Consider the following 18,962-nt stretch of genomic DNA (forward strand, 5'->3'; position numbering starts at 1 on the left):
TTTCAATTAGGCACTAACTCAGTGTCATCTCATCTGGCATAGTAGTGTGCTTTGATACTTGGCTAGAAAATAGCCATAGGAGAATACAAAGAGCTTACTTACGCATACAGTAGCGTTCTATATATTTGATTTCTGGTTGATCTGCTGGTGGCTGTACTTTCTGCAGTGCATGTACTAGCCAATTCTGAGCAATTTGTAGTGAGACTTGCGACCGCTGTGTTCTGCGCTTAGTGACGCACATATCCATAGCAAAGACCGAAGTGGGAAAATTTAGTAGGGGTTGGATTTCAATTAGGCACTAACTCAGTGTCATCTCATCTGGCATAGTAGTGTGCTTTGATACTTGGCTAGAAAATAGCCATAGGAGAATACAAAGAGCTTACTTACGCATACAGTAGCGTTCTATATATTTGATTTCTGGTTGATCTGCTGGTGGCTGTACTTTCTGCAGTGCATGTACTAGCCAATTCTGAGCAATTTGTAGTGAGACTTGCGACCGCTGTGTTCTGCGCTTAGTGACGCACATATCCATAGCAAAGACCGAAGTGGGAAAATTTAGTAGGGGTTGGATTTCAATTAGGCACTAACTCAGTGTCATCTCATCTGGCATAGTAGTGTGCTTTGATACTTGGCTAGAAAATAGCCATAGGAGAATACAAAGAGCTTACTTACGCATACAGTAGCGTTCTATATATTTGATTTCTGGTTGATCTGCTGGTGGCTGTACTTTCTGCAGTGCATGTACTAGCCAATTCTGAGCAATTTGTAGTGAGACTTGCGACCGCTGTGTTCTGCGCTTAGTGACGCACATATCCATAGCAAAGACCGAAGTGGGAAAATTTAGTAGGGGTTGGATTTCAATTAGGCACTAACTCAGTGTCATCTCATCTGGCATAGTAGTGTGCTTTGATACTTGGCTAGAAAATAGCCATAGGAGAATACAAAGAGCTTACTTACGCATACAGTAGCGTTCTATATATTTGATTTCTGGTTGATCTGCTGGTGGCTGTACTTTCTGCAGTGCATGTACTAGCCAATTCTGAGCAATTTGTAGTGAGACTTGCGACCGCTGTGTTCTGCGCTTAGTGACGCACATATCCATAGCAAAGACCGAAGTGGGAAAATTTAGTAGGGGTTGGATTTCAATTAGGCACTAACTCAGTGTCATCTCATCTGGCATAGTAGTGTGCTTTGATACTTGGCTAGAAAATAGCCATAGCAATAGGATAGCATTGTTTGGTTTTAAAAACTCAAAAAAAAACAAAAAACACAAAAAAAAAAAAAAAACACAAAAAAAAAAAAAAAAAAGTAAAAAAAAAAATAAAGTTATAACTCTCATTTTAAAAATGTTTAACCCGAGGGCTAGGGGTAGAGGACGAGGGCGGGGACGTGGGCGTCCAACTACTGCAGGGGTCAGAGGCCGTGGTCCTGGGCGGGGTGAGACACCACCTGCTGATGAGGGAGCAGGGGAACGCCGCAGAGCTACACTCCCTAGGTTCATGTCTGAAGTTACTGGGACTCGTGGTAGAGCACTGTTGAGGCCAGAACAGTGCGAACAGGTGATGTCGTGGATTGCTGACAATGCTTCGAGCAATTTGTCCACCACCAGTCAGTCTTCCACGCAGTCCACCCATGTCACCGAAATCGCCACTCCTCCAGTTCCTGCACCTCAGCCTCCTCCCCCCCAGTCTGCCCCCTCCCAGGAAAATTTGGCATTTGAACCGGCATACTCTGAGGAACTGTTTTCTGGACCCTTCCCACAGTCACAAACCACTTGTCCGGTTGCTGCTGAGCAATTTTCCGATGCCCAGGTTTTCCAACAGTCACAGTCTGTGGGTGATGATGACCTTCTTGACGTAGTGGAAGTGTGTAAAGAGGTGTCCGACGATGAGGAGACACGGTTGTCAGACAGTGGGGAAGTTGTTGTCAGGGCAGGAAGTCCGAGGGGGGAGCAGACTGAGGGATCGGAGGATGATGAGGTGACAGACCCAAGCTGGGTTGAGAGGCCGGGTGAACACAGTGCTTCTGAGACGGAGGAGAGTCCTCGACCAGAACAGGTTGGAAGAGGCAGTGGTGGGGCCAGACGGAGAGGCAGGGCCAGAGCTGGTGCATCAGCGCCAAATGTGTCAACTAGTGAAGCTCCCGTGGCGAGGGCTCCTGCGGCGAGGGCTAGATCTTCAGAAGTCTGGAGGTTCTTTAAGGAAACACCGGATGACCGACGGACTGTGGTGTGCAACATTTGCCAAACCAGGCTCAGCAGGGGTTCCACCACTACTAGCTTAACTACCACCAGTATGCGCAGGCATATGAATGCTAAACACCCCACTCAGTGGCAACAAGCCCGTTCACCTCCGGCCGTGCACACCACTGCTCCTTCCCCTGTGTCAGCTGCTAGTCAGCCCCCTGCCCAGGACCCTGCCACAAAAACCCCATCGTCGCCTCCACGATCCTCCACAGCATCCACCAGCGTTCAGCTCTCCATACCCCAGACGCTGGAGCGGAAACGCAAATATAGTGCAACCCACCCGCACGCCCAAGCCCTTAATGTGCACATCTCCAGATTGCTTAGCCTGGAGATGCTGCCCTATAGGCTAGTAGAGACCGAGGCCTTTCGCAACCTCATGGCGGCGGCCGCCCCTCGGTATTCGGTCCCCAGCCGCCACTACTTTTCCCGATGTGCCGTCCCAGCCCTGCACCAGCACGTGTCAGACAACATCATCCGTGCCCTGACCAACGCCGTTTCTGACAAGGTCCACCTGACCACGGACACGTGGACGAGTGCTGCCGGGCAGGGCCACTATATATCGCTGACGGCACATTGGGTTAACTTGGTGGAGGCTGGGACCGAGTCTGACACTGGGGCTGCTCATATACTGCCGACGCCGAGGATTGCGGGGCCTACCTCGGTCCAGGTGTTTCAGGCCTACTATGCCTCCTCCTCCTCCCACCCCTCCTCCACCTCCTCCTCCGAACTACCATCCGTGGGCACGGCGCCATCAGTCGGTAGCTCTAGGCACAGCAGCAGTGCCGTCGCTAAGCGACAGCAGGCGGTGCTCAAACTGCTGAGCCTAGGCGACAAAAGGCACACCGCCCAAGAGCTATTACAGGGCATCACGGCGCAGACTGATCTGTGGCTGGCACCGCTGAACCTCAAGCCGGGAATGGTTGTGTGTGACAACGGCCGTAACCTGGTGGCGGCTCTGCAACTCGGCAGACTGACACATGTGCCATGCCTGGCCCATGTGTTAAATCTGATAGTTCAGCGTTTCCTCAAGACATACCCCAATCTGTCTGATTTGCTCACGAAGGTGCGCCGCATCTGTGCGCATTTCAGGAAGTCCAGCCCAGATGCTGCCACTCTCAGGGCAGCGCAGCGCCGCCTCCAACTGCCCGCTCACCGACTGTTGTGCGACGTGCCCACGAGGTGGAATTCAACACTGACCATGTTATCCAGAGTTTACCAGCAGCGCAGAGCGATTGTAGACTGCCAGATGTCAACTTCCACCAGAACTGGTAGTCAGGTCAGTCAGCTTCCTCAAGTCTACAATGAGGAGTGGACGTGGATGTCTGATATCTGTCAGGTGCTGAGTAACTTTGAGGAGTCAACACAGATGGTCAGTGGCGATGCCGCCATCATCAGCCTCACCATCCCGCTGCTTGGCCTGTTGAAAAACTCTCTGGTCAGCATGAAGTCGGAAGCTTTGCGCTCGTCACAAGAGACAGGGGAAGAATATTCCCTTGTTGATAGCCAAAGCACCCTCAGGTCTGTTTCTCAGCGCATATCGGAGGAGGTGGAGGTGGAGGAGGATGAGGAGGAAGAGGAGGAGAATGTTGGTGAGACACAAGAGGGGACCATTGTTGAGTCCTTTACTGTTCAGCGTGTATGGGCAGAAGAAGAGGAGTTGGAGGAGTTGGAGGAGGAGGAAATGGACAGTCAGGCCAGTGAGGGGAGTGAATTCTTACGCGTTGGTACTCTGGCGCATATGGCAGATTTCATGCTAGGCTGCCTATCCCGTGACCCTCGCGTTCAAAGAATTTATTCCAGCACCGATTACTGGGTGTTCACTCTCCTGGACCCACGGTACAAGCAAAATCTTTCCACTCTCATCCCTGCAGAGGAAAGGAGTGTGAGAATGCATGAATACCAGCAGGCCCTGGTGCACAAGCTGAAACAGTATTTCCCTTCTGACAGCGCTAGCGGCAGAGTGCGTAGTTCTGCGGGACAAGTAGCGAGGGAGAGTAGGCGAGCAGGCAGCTTGTCCAGCACTGGCAAGGGTACGCTTTACAAGGCTTTTGCCAGCTTTATGTCACCCCAGCAAGACACTGTCACCTGTCCCCAGTCTCGGCAGAGTAGGGCTGATCTTTACAGAAAGATGGTGAGGGAGTACGTAGCTGACCATACCATCGTCCTAAATGATCACACAGCTCCCTACAACTACTGGGTTTCAAAGCTGGACATGTGGCACGAACTGGCGCTGTACGCCTTGGAGGTTCTTGCCTGCCCTGCCGCTAGCGTCTTGTCCGAGCGGGTTTTCAGTGCAGCTGGTGGCATCATCACCGATAAGCGTACACGCCTGTCGACTGACAGCGCTGACAGGCTGACGCTTATTAAAATGAATAAAGGCTGGATTTCTCAGAATTTCCAATCTCCACCAGGTGAAGGAAGCTCAACCTGAATAATTGATCCACTCCTCCTCCTCCTCATTTTCCTCCTTCTCCTCCTCTTTGTACAGTAAAGCAGAGGAAAATGGCTATTTTTTGACAGGGCCCACTGGCTCTTGCTATAGTACTTCATGCATTTAATTTTTCTGGAGGGCCACCTACCCGGTCCTCTGTTTGAAACAATTTTTGTGAGTGCCACATACAGGCACTCAATCTATTCCATTTTACTGCAGGGCCACCTACCTGCTCCTCTGGTTTGAAACATTTTTGGGACTGCCACATACAGGCACTCAATCTATTCCATTTTACTGGAGGGCCACCTACCTGCTCCTCTGGTTTGAAAAATTTTTGGGACTGCCACATACAGGCACTCAATCTATTCCATTTTACTGCAGGGCCACCTACCTGCTCCTCTGGTTTGAAACATTTTTGGGACTGCCACATACAGGCACTCAATCTATTCCATTTTACTGGAGGGCCACCTACCTGCTCCTCTGGTTTGAAAAATGTTTGGGACTGCCACATACAGGCACTATCCAAATTAAATTGTCTCCATAGCAGCCTCCACACGTTGTCTCCATTGCTACCTCCAAAAGTCGTCCATATAGCTGCCTCCATACATCGTCCCTTTATCAAACGAGGTGTGTCAGGCAGAAATTTGGGTTGTTTTCATGGATTCCACATCAAAGTTGTTAACTTTGTCGCCACCCTGCTGTGTTATCCACAAAATATACTGGCAAACTTTTACCATTTAGGGATATTATTTCAGCGCTTCTTGCGCATCTGTTTACATTCCCCTCACCCGGCATATCCTAAACTTATAAGAACGCTACTACACTTGATCTTATACAAAAGGTTCTTAGAAGTGCTGTTTGGGGAGTAGCCTAGAGACAGGGGCTTGAATTGGCGAAAGCTCGCCTGGCAGCGGAGCGCCAGCTCCATGCGCATCATGCGCTTCTTGCGCATCTGTTTACATTCCCCTCACCCGGCATATCCTAAACTTATAAGAACGCTACTACACTTGATCTTATACAAAAGGTTCTTAGAAGTGCTGTTTGGGGAGTAGCCTAGAGACAGGGGCTTGAATTGGCGAAAGCTCGCCTGGCAGCGGAGCGCCAGCTCCATGCGCATCATGCGCTTCTTGCGCATCTGTTTACATTCCCCTCACCCGGCATATCCTAAACTTATAAGAACGCTACTACACTTGATCTTATACAAAAGGTTCTTAGAAGTGCTGTTTGGGGAGTAGCCTAGAGACAGGGGCTTGAATTGGCGAAAGCTCGTCTGGCAGCGGAGCGCCAGCTCCATGCGCATCATGCGCTTCTTGCGCATCTGTTTACATTCCCCTCACCCGCCATATCCCAAACTTATAAGAACGCTACTACACTTAACTTGGTGCAGGCTGGGACCGAGTCTGACCCTGGGGCTGGTCATATACTGCCGACGCAGAGAATTGCGGGGCCTACCTCGGTCCAGGTCTCAAAGGCCTACTATACCTCCTCCCACCCCTCCTCCACCTCCTCCTCCTCCGAATTACCATCCGTGGGCATGGCGCCATCAGTCGGTAGCTCTAGGCACAGCAGCAGTGCCGTCGCTAAGCGACAGCAGGCGGTGCTGAAACTGCTGAGCCTAGGCGATAAAAGGCACACCGCCCAAGAGCTATTACAGGGCATTCCACATCAAAGTTGTTAACTTTGTCGCCACCCTGCTGTGTAATCCACAAAATATACTTGCAAACTTTTACCATTTAGGGATATTATTTCAGCGCTTCTTGCGCATCTGTTTACATTCCCCTCACCCGCCATATCCTAAACTTATAAGAACGCTACTACACTTGATCTTATACAAAAGGTTCTTAGAAGTGCTGTTTGGGGAGTAGCCTAGAGACAGGGGCTTGGATTGGCAAAAGCTCGCCTGGCTGCAGAGCGCCAGCTCCATCCCAAGATCCAACTAACATAGTTGCAGCACCTTTAATCTACTACTAGTTCACTGCCTCCATAATAATAATAATAATAATCTTTATTTATATAGCGTCATCATATTCTGTAGCGCTTTACAAATCATAGGAAACAAATACAAATGTAATGTAACAGAGCACAACATTTGTATGGAACAACAGGAGTGAGGTCCCTGCTCGCCAGAGCTTACGGTTTATGAAGATGATGGGGTAACACGAGGTAAAAGAATATTTAATGGTCAAGCCATTCTTCTTAGGGAATAGAAAAAAATATAATAAATGGAATTGCTGTCGCTTGAACCACTCAGCCGTCATCTTATATACCAGGTCCAGGGTGAATGGGACTGCAGAGAAGTCTGGTGCCTGTTGGTTGCTGGATAACAGATGGGAGGACGACACAGGACGGGTTAGTAGAAGAGTTAAAACTTCATGCAGTTAATGAGTGTTATAGGCTTGCCTAAAGAAATGGGTTTTAAGAGCACGTTTGAAACTTTGGAGGTTAGGTATTAGTCTGATAGTCCAGGGCAGAGCATTCCATAGAATTGGTGCAGCTCTAGAGAAGTCTTGGAGACGCGAGTGGGAGGTCCGCACTAGGGTAGAGGTTAATCTAAGATCACTGGCGGATCTAAGAGCACGGGTTGGGCGATAGACTGAGATAAGAGAGGAGAGGTAGGGGGGTGCAGCATTATACAGAGCTTTATGGATGAGGGTTATTATTATTTTAAACTGTATTCGAAAGGAGACTGGCAGCCAGTGCAGCGACTGGCATGAACTGTAAGCATACATGGTCCCCTTATCAAACGAGCTGTGTCAGGCAGAATTTTGGGTTGTTTTCATGGCTTCCATGTTAACTTTGTCGCCACCCTGCTGTGTAATCCACAAAATATACTGGCAAACTTTTATCATGTACCGATATTATTTGAGCGCTTCTTGCTCACCTCCTTTGGTTCCTCTCTGACACCCATTGGTTTGAAGCCTGAGTCCAATTAGGGTATGTCGCCATGCCACTCTCTAGCCTGCTGCCGCTGCCTCTGCCTCTGCATGCCGTCCCCTATAGTGTCAGGGTCAATTATTGGATGTTTTACATGCTATCTAGCTTCATTCTGTCACTCTGTCATGGCCATGCTGTTGCCCATAATTTTGGCATAATGGTGCGATTAAGCAGCCTCAGAGGCATCCATGCATGCTGCCCCTGCTGTTTCCTGTCCATTTCCGTGGTGTTTCCATCCTTTTCTGAGGTTCCCAGGTGTTTGGCCAAGCTTCCCTGTGCAGAGCCTTGGTCCCCTTGAAAAATGCTCGAGTCTCCCATTGACTTCAATGGGGTTCGTTATTCGAGACGAGCACTCGAGCATCGGGAAAAGTTCGTCTCGAATAACGAGTACCCGAGCATTTTAGTGTTCGCTCATCTCTAATTGTAACACATCTATCACTTTACACCATAAACACAATAAATTCCATCATCAATGACAAGTGGATGGAAATTTTTTTGCCCACCTCATATGACACAGCCGGCGACTCACCTCTTTAAATAATCATCATTATGCATAGAGCTAAACACAATGGGGGTCATTTACTAAGGGCCCGATTCGCGTTTTCCCGACGTGTTACCCGAATATTTCCGATTTGCGCCGATTGTACCTGAATTGCCCAGGGATTGTGGCGCACTCGATCGGATTGTGGCGCATCGGCGCCGGCATGCGCGCGACGGAAATCGGGGGGCATGGCCGAACGAAAACCCGACGTATTCGGAAAAACCGCCGCATTTAAAAACCGAAAAAGTGTCGCTTGGGGAGCGCTTACCTTCACCTGGTCCGAGGTGGTGCATTCTGGCGCGATGAGATGACTTTCAGCGCAGCAGCGCCACCTGGTGGACGGCGGAAGAACTACATTCATAAATCCCGGCCGGACCCAAATCCAGAGCAGAGAACGCGCCGCTGGATCGCGACTGGACCGGGTAAGTAAATGTGCCCCAATGATAAAAACGTTCAATTATCTACAATTTCACCGTTTTATATCAGCTCCTGCAGACCTTCTCTACGGCTTCCCTACAAAGCCTGGTTGAAGATATCACAGCCATTCTAATGATCAATGCTGACTTCAGTATCCCAATGTCCCATGATAATAGATCGACTTACCCTAAGCAGTTTAATTAGTTTTTTAACAATACCCTCTTTGACTGACAGGTCTACTGCTGGTGTGCATTGTGGGAGAACTCTGCTAAGAACACCCACGGATCTCTAGAAAGGAAAAAAGAGACAGGATTTAAGTGGCAAATTACTTACAATAGGTAGTAGTATCAATATCTAATATATCTAATATCTAACTAATATCTGGTACTATAATTCATGAAGTTACTACATAATAATGACATTGCACTAGTGATGGACCTGTTAGAATTCAGGACCCATTAGAATGTAGAAATTTAAAAATATCCTATTCCGCCTAAATATTCATAGATAAATTGACAACTGGGTGTTACCATTCCATAGGGGTGGATCACTTCTTAGCTTGACAGTGCTAGAACTGACAATACACTGTCAGTGTGGGTAGTAACACAACCCATACCATTATAGGTGTTGTCTGGGATTGGACATGTTGCTTTAATGGGTCCAGAGGCTCAGTGGTGATGTTGTGTTGACACCTCACACTGTGGTTGTATAACCCTCTGTATACCAGCAGAGCTTAGTGTGACGGGAGGTGCCAGGCTGGGCAACCCCATTAATGCAAAGTCGTCAGTTTAACCACTAATATCAAGGAGTAACATGGGACAATACAAATTTACAATACAATAAAGAGTTGTACAGAGCTCATAAGTAAGATCAGTTAGATTTCACAAAAAGTACTGTATTTACAAAAGATTGATATGACAAAAGAGCTTAAAGGGGTATTCCAGGAATCAGCATAATTCATGTACAAATGGGTACTCAAAATATTAGCTAATGTGTAATTAGTTGTTATTTAAAATTTTGCTCCCCTATGCTATTGGCCCTATAATCAGTCCGTTAATTTCCTCCGCGCCGAGTCGGACACAGGACAGAAGATGGCCGCTGGTCAAATGTCCACATCACATGTCCTTCATCTGCCTGGCAGGTCATGTGGTCACCACTAGGTTTGGCTGTAGTCGGTTGGTTGCAGAGCATCCAGTATGGCCTATGTTGTGGTGATGTGCAGGGATGGCAGTTACTCATCATTACTATGGTAACAGAGCAAGAAAGTCTGTTATATCATCACTGGGAGCACAGCATAAGAGGGAGGAGCTGTTACTGAGAACTAAAGGATCATGGGACTTGTAGTTTCCACTGGCAGCCATCTTAGTGATAACTCAACCTACTTTAAAGAGGCCATACATTTTGTAAATCATAAAATAAAACTAAGCTCCGTTTTGTGACTAATGACGTTCAGTATTGTTGTATTCATTTATTTATATCATCATGGGTTTTTCTGTCAGACATTCATATTCCCGGAATACCCATTTAAACATCTACTTTAAGAGTTGATATTGAACGATGAGTTGATGAAATGCACTGGCCAACCATGTAATGAATGGACAAGGCAAGCTCTCTAGAGTCAACCAAACGAGATAAACCAAGCAGTGGTGGCGAACCTATGGCACAGGTGCCAGAGGTAACGCTCAGAGCCCGGTTTGTGGGCACCCAAGGCTTTGCCCCAGCATCTCATTCAATGGACAGCTCGTGATGTGCAGGAGAAGCGAAGAGGTGTGGACCATCATTATCATTACTATTATCATTCTATCATTCATACCAACATTCTTCTTTTTCAGGGGGACCCTGGAGGAGTACAATGAAAATCCAAATTTCTCCTTCTTTCAAAGGCAATGGTTGGGCACTCTGGTGCATATTTATTAGGCCTTCTGTGCCACGGCAGTGGCATAGAAGCCCTAAAATAATCGCAAATGCTAACTTAGTGCTAGCACTTGCAATTATTTAGCCCAATCCGTCACCTTCGCGCTAGTGGGGCGTGAAAAGGGGAGCGCAGCCAGCCGAACGGAGTGGTATTACTGTCCCAACGCCTGCACACTCGCTGCAGCTGGCGACTTTTAACATGTGAAAATATGCCGGCTGCGTATATTTGTATGCCAGGCAGGGCCTGTCGTAAAAATAAGCGCTGCGCAGGACCCGCCGGATACATCAAGAGGCTTCAGCGCTGTGCAAGAGCAGTGGTGGGGCTATCATATGCCGCACACAGACAATGGCGTATGAGAAATATACCCCTCTGTCTCTAGAAGGTTAGCAATCACTGACCTATAGTATATGTATTTATCTCTTTAGTGCCTCTCTTGTACAAAACTAAACCTAAAGGAATTGTGTCACTCTTAAACTTAATTCCCTGAAATCTCACCATGAATCACAGAAAGGGGGATGGCTGGACCCCTGACCTGCTCCATAAATCCATTAAGCTGATCTAGAAGTCTCATAGAAGTCAATGGAACTCTCTGAATATCTATTGATTTCTATGGGACATCTGAAACCTGACATGGAGCAGGTCAGGTCGCCGCCATTCTGCAGATCACAGGGGATCTAGGTCGGAGCCTGCGCTTATAAATGTATCTCCTGTTCTGATCAGATGTCAGATTTGCCGAACACTCACAAGTTCTATCTTCTCAGTATCCGCTTTCCAGCAAGCAGGTGGAGTCATTTAGTGCAATAGCGCATACAGCTTGCAAACCTGCTGTTTTATTAGGCAATATAATATCTTCCTATTAATAAGGCCTATGAATTAGACTATTGCGTATAACATACCGGTAGTTGTATTGACTTCCAGTGCTGCAGATAATTAGAGTATAAGTCATTTAGTATCGCAGCTGTGGTTCTGCTACAGTGGAAATACATTTCTAATTGACGTATAAATATAAGAACAATTAAATTACTTACAGTTAGAACGATTCCCTCTTTACTGCTAAGCAGAGACAAACATCTTCTACTAATATCCACCCCGTGCTCCTGCAAAATCAAATCACAGAAAATTTCTAATAGTTTTTATGGGGAAACTATTCTAGTGTTGCCACAGATATGGCACAGGCTTTACTTTCCGCTCCACTATATGAAAAAAACCCATATAGCTGGTATTACCTAATATCTGATAAGGCAACCAGTTAATTCATTTAACAGGAATGGAGAATTTGATAAAAAGAATGGGGTCAATGTTTTGTGTGCTAGACATCAGCTAAGGGCAGTGAGGCCAGAGAACTGAGGGCACTCATGTGAATGTGCAAAAACAGCTCAGCCAATCAGGACACAGAATCAGTGTTAAGGATCAGCCAATCAGGGAAGACACAGAGCTGACAGCATATAGCACTGGAGCTCTGCATCATAGTAAGAAATGAACATACAGTAACCTACTACATCACAAAGAAAAAGATACATGTTCAACTACACTATAAAATACCTACAATGAAATAAGAAGATGACACATCGCAGTATATGTAGATACTGTAGATAGATTGATAGTAAGATAGATACACACACAGTGAAACTTCTCCAGAAGACCAGCTCTTTGAGAAGACCCTCCCTAAAAGACTGTTTTTTTGTCAATGTCTGATTATTTATTTTTTTGCCATTATACTCTATGAAAGCTGCCCCCTTTCTTCAAACCACCCCTTTCCTATGAAAAAAGGTTGCACTGTGCAGTGTGTGCAGGATCTGATAAGTATTCATTAAAATTGATAGGGAGCCTAAGCTCTGTCTTTATTTGACCATTCCAAACTCATACACACATTTCTGCTACATTAAAACTTTCAAACACACCCAGCTCTGCTATATTCCATTCATGTAGCAATGTACAAAGACTTCCTCTTTATGATTGGATGACCTGAAACATGTAACGTAAGTCAAGGTTCTGGAGTTCTTTTCATATTGCAAGCAAGTATCAGGAGTCTGCACATCTGCTTGTGCCCCTCGCAACAAGGTCCACCCACCTTCTGCTCCTCCCCAGCTACAGATATACGGTTTCCCATGGCCACCAACAGAAACAAAGGCAGAGAGAGCAGCCTGGGGGACAAGATAAAAGCCCTGCTAGCAGGTAATGGCTGCAGATAGCTAATGAGTGTAAATTAGAGAATTGCTCTAAGGCTGGTGCAAAAGATATATAGAAAAATTGTTAAATGCTTCCTAAAGGTAACTGCACATGGGCACAGTTCACTCCAGGTACAACAGTAAGTCTGCATTCAATAAATGTGAATCTGCAGCAGACTTTTGTCTTTATATTTCTATGTATTCACAGAGATTTTTTCTATCATTAGAAAAAGTTAAATCTGCTGCAGCATATTGTGCCTAAAAAAATTAACTTGTACTTGTCTCTCTGGTCCCTCCTGGTGTCTTGTGCCGCTGTCATTCCAGGCCGTGCCCCTGTGCTCAGACCAGATTTAGGCCTGCCGCTTGCCTCTCTGCCCCCCCCACCGCCACAATTTTGCTTTTTGTAGGTCTCGCCCCTGATGTCTTACCTTGATTTCTGAATTTGCTTCAAGTGAAGCATTGAACATGAGTCCAAGTATTGTTGCCAGAATATCCCAGTGCCCCTCTCCAAGCGCAGGTATGTTGCACTCATCCTAAGAAGACGAACATTGTGAATATTAAGATCTGTGAAAGGAAACCTGATTAAAAATCCATCATGATAAACCAGGCGCACTTATAGATCAAGGCAGTGTGACTGTGGTAATCGTTTTATATTTGTCATCCATGGCCTTTTTCTAAAATCAACTTTTTAAATTATGCCAATGAACCTGAGAGCTACTGGGGGACTGACCAGAGCCCATCTGCGCTGCAGTTTCACAGGCTGTTACATTGTCTCTACCTCCACCTGTTCCTTTAGCACTTCCTCCCTCCCACTTTGTGCTGCAATGAGATTATATCAGGCAGAGTGAGGGAGGCATCAGCAGGCATAAAATTATAGAGCAGGAGGAGCTGAACAGTTTGTACAGTGTCCTATCTGCAGGTAGCATATTATATAGCAGGAGGAGCTGAGCCGATTGTACATAGTGTCCTCTATGCAGCCAGCGTGTTTTAAAGCAGGAGGAGCTGAACAATATGTCATTAGTAAAATTATTCAAGTTAAAGACTTACAAGTAATGAAAAAAAAATAAAAGTTGCTATGATATGTAAAGCAGTTCTTAAGTTAAAGAGCAAAACAGAACTGTAAAAATTGACCTGGACATTAAGGCTCCAGTGACTAGTCAGGATGGGGTTATACTCATACATAGAAGGGATTTATACCTCTGTATGATCTAGTATATCTATAAACACCACGCTCTAGCATTGATTTCATACAGAGACATATCAGGTATTGTCAGATTCCATCAGTAGGAAATTGTCGCCTAATAATGACGGGAATTCGCAGCATTTTATAATTCTTCTGTCTGTGGATCTAGTATTAACAAAGTAAATGCTGACACATAATGTATAAGTGTTATAAAAGCAAACCCTCTGGGGTCACTTACCACACCTAGTAAGCAGGAATCCCAGAACTCAGATGAGGCGGCCATATGCTTCCTAATAATTTCATCTTCACTAAGTTGCCCCATTACAGAGATGCAGCGGAGACCTTCTTCCATATTTACTACAGCTAAAGGTTGCTTCTTCTGTGACAGATAAAATAACAAATGTAGAGATGACAGAAGATGTGTGCTGTTCCACAGCTTTGTATCCTGCAATCCATGTGTATGTAATCCTGGACAGTCCCTAAAACATAACTGGGGCTAACAAGAGAACAGCTATGGGACAGTTGAACAATTGTTACAGTGATATTGGAGAGGGGCAAAATAAGAGGTAACTTTTATATGAGGTGGAGCTTGGCGCACATTATTTAAGGGGCTACAATGTGACAGAGCCGGGGGGACACAAAGTGAGTGGAAGATGGTGGGCACAAATGGGAAAATGATACTGCGTGGGGTTAGCATGGGGCAGAGCAAAAAGCATGGCTTAGCACAAAAAAATAAATATATTGTTCCTCTTTCTCTAATACTTGGAACTGGCGCTTTTGTGTGATAACTAATTGAGTTAATAAATGTTGGGGGGGAATTTTGTAAGATGTATCTTATAGATACAGGTACAAGTGCTGCATTTCAGAACTAATAGCAGGTCTGATATTGCATCCGGTGGAGACTATACTAATCCCGGGCTGGGTGTTTACTCACTTTTCTCTCTTCGCTCCCTACCTGCTCCATGACATGTCCAAAGTGGTGTGTGGGTCTGGGAAGCCAGGAAACCAAAGGAGAAGGCATAATGGATCTTTCCCTATATGTCATGTTAAAAAGTACTACATCTGTAGATGCTCTTTGGATTCAATAAATAAGGAATTTTCTGTCTTATAATTATTTTTGTCAAGATACGGGATGTCAGGAATCTCCTGATCACTGACTGGAGCTGATTTAGGTTCAGGAAGGCAGCCTGCCTGGTCTCACTGGACACTGTTCTGACAGCTCTCCGCCCTCCAAAAACCTGAGTGATTTTAGCTGCTACCATACACCATATATAGGCTGTCGAGACACCTAGAATATATTATGCACCAATATAATATTACTTTCACAAACGAAGCAATCAATGTAGGTAACGTCTCTTCAGAGTTATGGAATTGTTAGAACACAAGAAGATTCTTATTAAATGGAAGTTTAATATCAAAAGGGCAGTGCTTGCAATTACAAAGGGTTATTATTAGAGATGAGCGAGCACTAAAATGCTCGGGTACTCGTTATTCGAGACGAACTTTTCCCGATGCTCGAGTGCTCGTTTCGAGTAACGAGCCCCATTGAAGTCAATGGGAGACTCGAGCATTTTTCAAGGGGACCAAGGCTCTGCACAGGGAAGCTTGGCCAAACACCTGGGAACCTCAGAAAAGGATGGAAACACCACGGAAATGGACAGGAAACAGCAGGGGCAGCATGCATGGATGCCTCTGAGGCTGCTTAAATGCACCATTATGCCAAAATTATGGGCAACAGCATGGCCATGACAGAGTGACAGAATGAAGCTAGATAGCATGTAAAACATCCAATAATTGACCCTGACACTATAGGGGACGGCATGCAGAGGCAGCGGCAGCAGCGGAAGGCTAGAGAGTGGCATGGCGACATACCCTAAATGGACTCAGGCTTCAAACCAATGGGTAGCAGAGAGGAACCAAAGGAGGTGAGCAAGAAGCGCTCAAATAATATTGGTACATGATAAAAGTTTGCCAGTATATTTTGTGGATTACACAGCAGGGTGGCGACAAAGTTAACATGGAAGCCATGAAAACAATCCAAAATTCTGCCTGACACAGCTGGTTTGATAAGGGGACGATGTATGGAGGCAGTGAACTAGTAGTAGATTAAAGGTGCTGCAGTTAAAACTATGTTAGTTGGTTCTTGGCATGGAGCTGGCGCTCCGCTGCCAGGCGAGCTTTCGCCAATCCAAGCCCCTGTCTCTAGGCTACTCCCCAAACAGCACTTCTAAAAACCTTTCGGATAAGATCAAGTGTAGTAGCGTTCTTATAAGTTTGGGATATGGCGGGTGAGGGGAATGTAAACATCTGCGCAAGAAGCGCTGAAATAATATCCGTAAATGAAAAAAGTTTTCCAGTATATTTTGTGGCTTACACAGCAGGGTGGCGACAAAGTTAACAAGTTTGATGTGGAATGCCCTGCAATAGCTCTTGGGCGGTGTGCCTTTTATCACCTAGGCTCAGCAGTTTGAGCACCGCCTGCTGTCGCTTAGCAACGGCACTGCTGCTGTGCCTAGAGCTACCGACTGATGGCGCCATGCCCACGGATGGTAATTCGGAGGAGGAGGAGGTGGAGGAGGGGTGGGAGGATTTGGAGGTATAGTAGGCCTTTGAGACCTAGACCGAGGTAGGCCCCGCAATCCTCTGCGTCGGCAGTATATGACCAGCCCCAGGGTCAGACTCGGTCCCAGCCTGCACCAAGTTAAGTGTAGTAGCGTTCTTATAAGTTTGGGATATGGCGGGTGAGGGGAATGTAAACAGATGCGCAAGAAGCGCATGATGCGCATGGAGCTGGCGCTCCGCTGCTAGGCGAGCTTTCGCCAATCCAAGCCCCTGTCTCTAGGCTACTCCCCAAACAGCACTTCTAAGAACCTTTTGTATAAGATCAAGTGTAGTAGCGTTCTTATAAGTTTAGGATATGGCGGGTGAGGGGAATGTAAACAGATGCGCAAGAAGCGCTGAAATAATATCCGTAAATGGTAAAAGTTTGCCAGTGTATTTTGTGGATAACACAGCAGGGTGGCGACAAAGTTAACAACTTTGATGTGGAATCCATGAAAACAACCCAAATTTCGGCCTGACAAACCTCGTTTGATAAAGGGACGATGTATGGAGGCAGCTATATGGACGACTTTTGGAGGTAGCAATGGAGACAACGTGTGGAGGCTGCTATGGAGACAATTCAATTTGGATAGTGCCTGTATTTGGCAGTCCAAAAAAGTTTTTAAACCAGAGGAGCAGGTAGGTGGCCCTCCAGAAAAATGGAATAGATTGAGTGCCTGTATGTGGCAGTCCCAAAAAATTGTTTAAAACAGAGGACCGGAAAGGTGGCCCTCCAGAAAAAGTGAATAGATTGAGTGCCTGTATGTGGCACTCCCAAAAATTGTTTAAAACAGAGGACCGTGTCGGTGGCCCTCCAGAAAAATTAAATGCATAAAGTACTATACCTAGAGCCAGTGGGCCCTGTCAAAAAACAGCCAGTTTCCTCTGATTTACTGTAGAAAGAGGAGGAGAAGGAGGAAAATGAGGAGGAGGAGGAGGAGTGGATAAATTATTCAGGTTGAGCTTCCTTCACCTGCTGGAGATTTGAAATTAGGAGAAATCCATGCTTTATTCATCTTGATAAGCGTCAGCCTGTCAGCGCTGTCAGTCGACAGGCGCGTACGCTTATCGGTGATGATGCCACCAGCTGCACTGAAAACCCGCTCTGACAAGACGCTAGCGGCAGGGCAGGCAAGAACCTCCAAGGCGTAGAGCGCCAGTTCGTGCCACATGTCCAGCTTTGAAACCCAGTAGTTGTAGGGAGCTGTGTGATAATTTAGGACGATGGTATGGTCAGCTACGTACTCTCTCACCATCTTTCTGTAAAGATCAGCCCTACTCTGCCGAGACTGGGGACAGGTGACAGTGTCTTGCTGGGGTGACATAAAGCTGGCAAAAGCCTTGTAAAGCGTACCCTTGCCAGTGCTGGACAAGCTGCCTGCTCGCCTACTCTCCCTCGCTACTTGTCCCGCAGAACTACGCACTCTGCCGCTAGCGCTGTCAGAAGGGAAATACTGTTTCAGCTTGTGCACCAGGGCCTGCTGGTATTCATGCATTCTCACACTCCTTTCCTCTCCAGGGATGAGAGTGGAAAGATTTTGCTTGTACCGTGGGTCCAGGAGAGTGAACACCCAGTAATCGGTGCTGGAATAAATTCTTTGAACGCGAGGGTCACGGGATAGGCAGCCTAGCATGAAATCTGCCATATGCGCCAGAGTACCAACGCGTAAGAATTCACTCCCCTCACTGGCCTGACTGTCCATTTCCTCCTCCTCCAACTCCTCCAACTCCTCTTCTTCTGCCCATACACGCTCAACAGTGTAGGACTCAACAATGGTCCCCTCTTGTGTCTCGCCAACATTCTCCTCCTCTTCCTCCTCATCCTCGTCCACCTCCACCTCCACCTCCTCCGATATGCGCTGAGAAACAGATCTAAGGGTGCTTTGGCTATCAACAAGGGAATCTTCTTCCCCTGTCTCTTGTGAGGAGCGCAAAGCTTCCGACTTCATGCTGACCAGAGAGTTTTTCAACAGGCCAAGCAGCGGGATGGTGAGGCTGATGATGGCGGCATCGCCACTGACCATCTGTGTTGACTCCTCAAAGTTACTCAGCACCTGACAGATATCAGACATCCACGTCCACTCCTCATTGTAGACTTGAGGAAGCTGACTGACCTGACTACCAGTTCTGGTGGAAGTTGACATCTGGCAGTCTACAATCGCTCGGCGCTGCTGGTAAACTCTGGATAACATGGTCAGTGTTGAATTCCACCTCGTGGGCACGTCGCACAACAGTCGGTGAGCGGGCAGTTGGAGGCGGCGCTGCGCTGCCCTGAGAGTGGCAGCATCTGTGCTGGACTTCCTGAAATGCGCACAGATGCGGCGCACCTTCGTGAGCAAATCAGACAGATTGGGGTATGTCTTGAGGAAACGCTGAACTATCAGATTTAACACATGGGCCAGGCATGGCACATGTGTCAGTCTGCCGAGTTGCAGAGCCGCCACCAGGTTACGGCCGTTGTCACACACAACCATGCCTGGCTTCAGGTTCAGCGGTGCCAGCCACAGATCAGTCTGCGCCGTGATGC

At 46.8% G+C, this 18,962-nt stretch overlaps 1 protein-coding gene across 2 annotated transcripts in view; it reads right to left on the minus strand.

Moving 5' to 3' along the window:
• Positions 1-18,962, minus strand: part of TTC12 (tetratricopeptide repeat domain 12) — a 114,531-nt gene that overhangs the window by 27,608 nt on the left and 67,961 nt on the right. For both annotated transcript variants that reach the window (XM_072155862.1, XM_072155861.1), the window contains exons 16-19: positions 14,073-14,213; positions 13,080-13,184; positions 11,512-11,580; positions 8,755-8,856 (exon numbers count right to left, since the gene is read on the minus strand). In XM_072155862.1, the coding sequence (XP_072011963.1) occupies positions 8,755-8,856; positions 11,512-11,580; positions 13,080-13,184; positions 14,073-14,213 (417 nt within the window). The remainder of the gene's footprint in view (positions 1-8,754; positions 8,857-11,511; positions 11,581-13,079; positions 13,185-14,072; positions 14,214-18,962) is intronic.

The sequence above is a fragment of the Engystomops pustulosus genome, chromosome 6, assembly GCF_040894005.1.
Source record: "Engystomops pustulosus chromosome 6, aEngPut4.maternal, whole genome shotgun sequence".
In the NCBI taxonomy this organism is placed as follows: domain Eukaryota; kingdom Metazoa; phylum Chordata; class Amphibia; order Anura; family Leptodactylidae; genus Engystomops; species Engystomops pustulosus.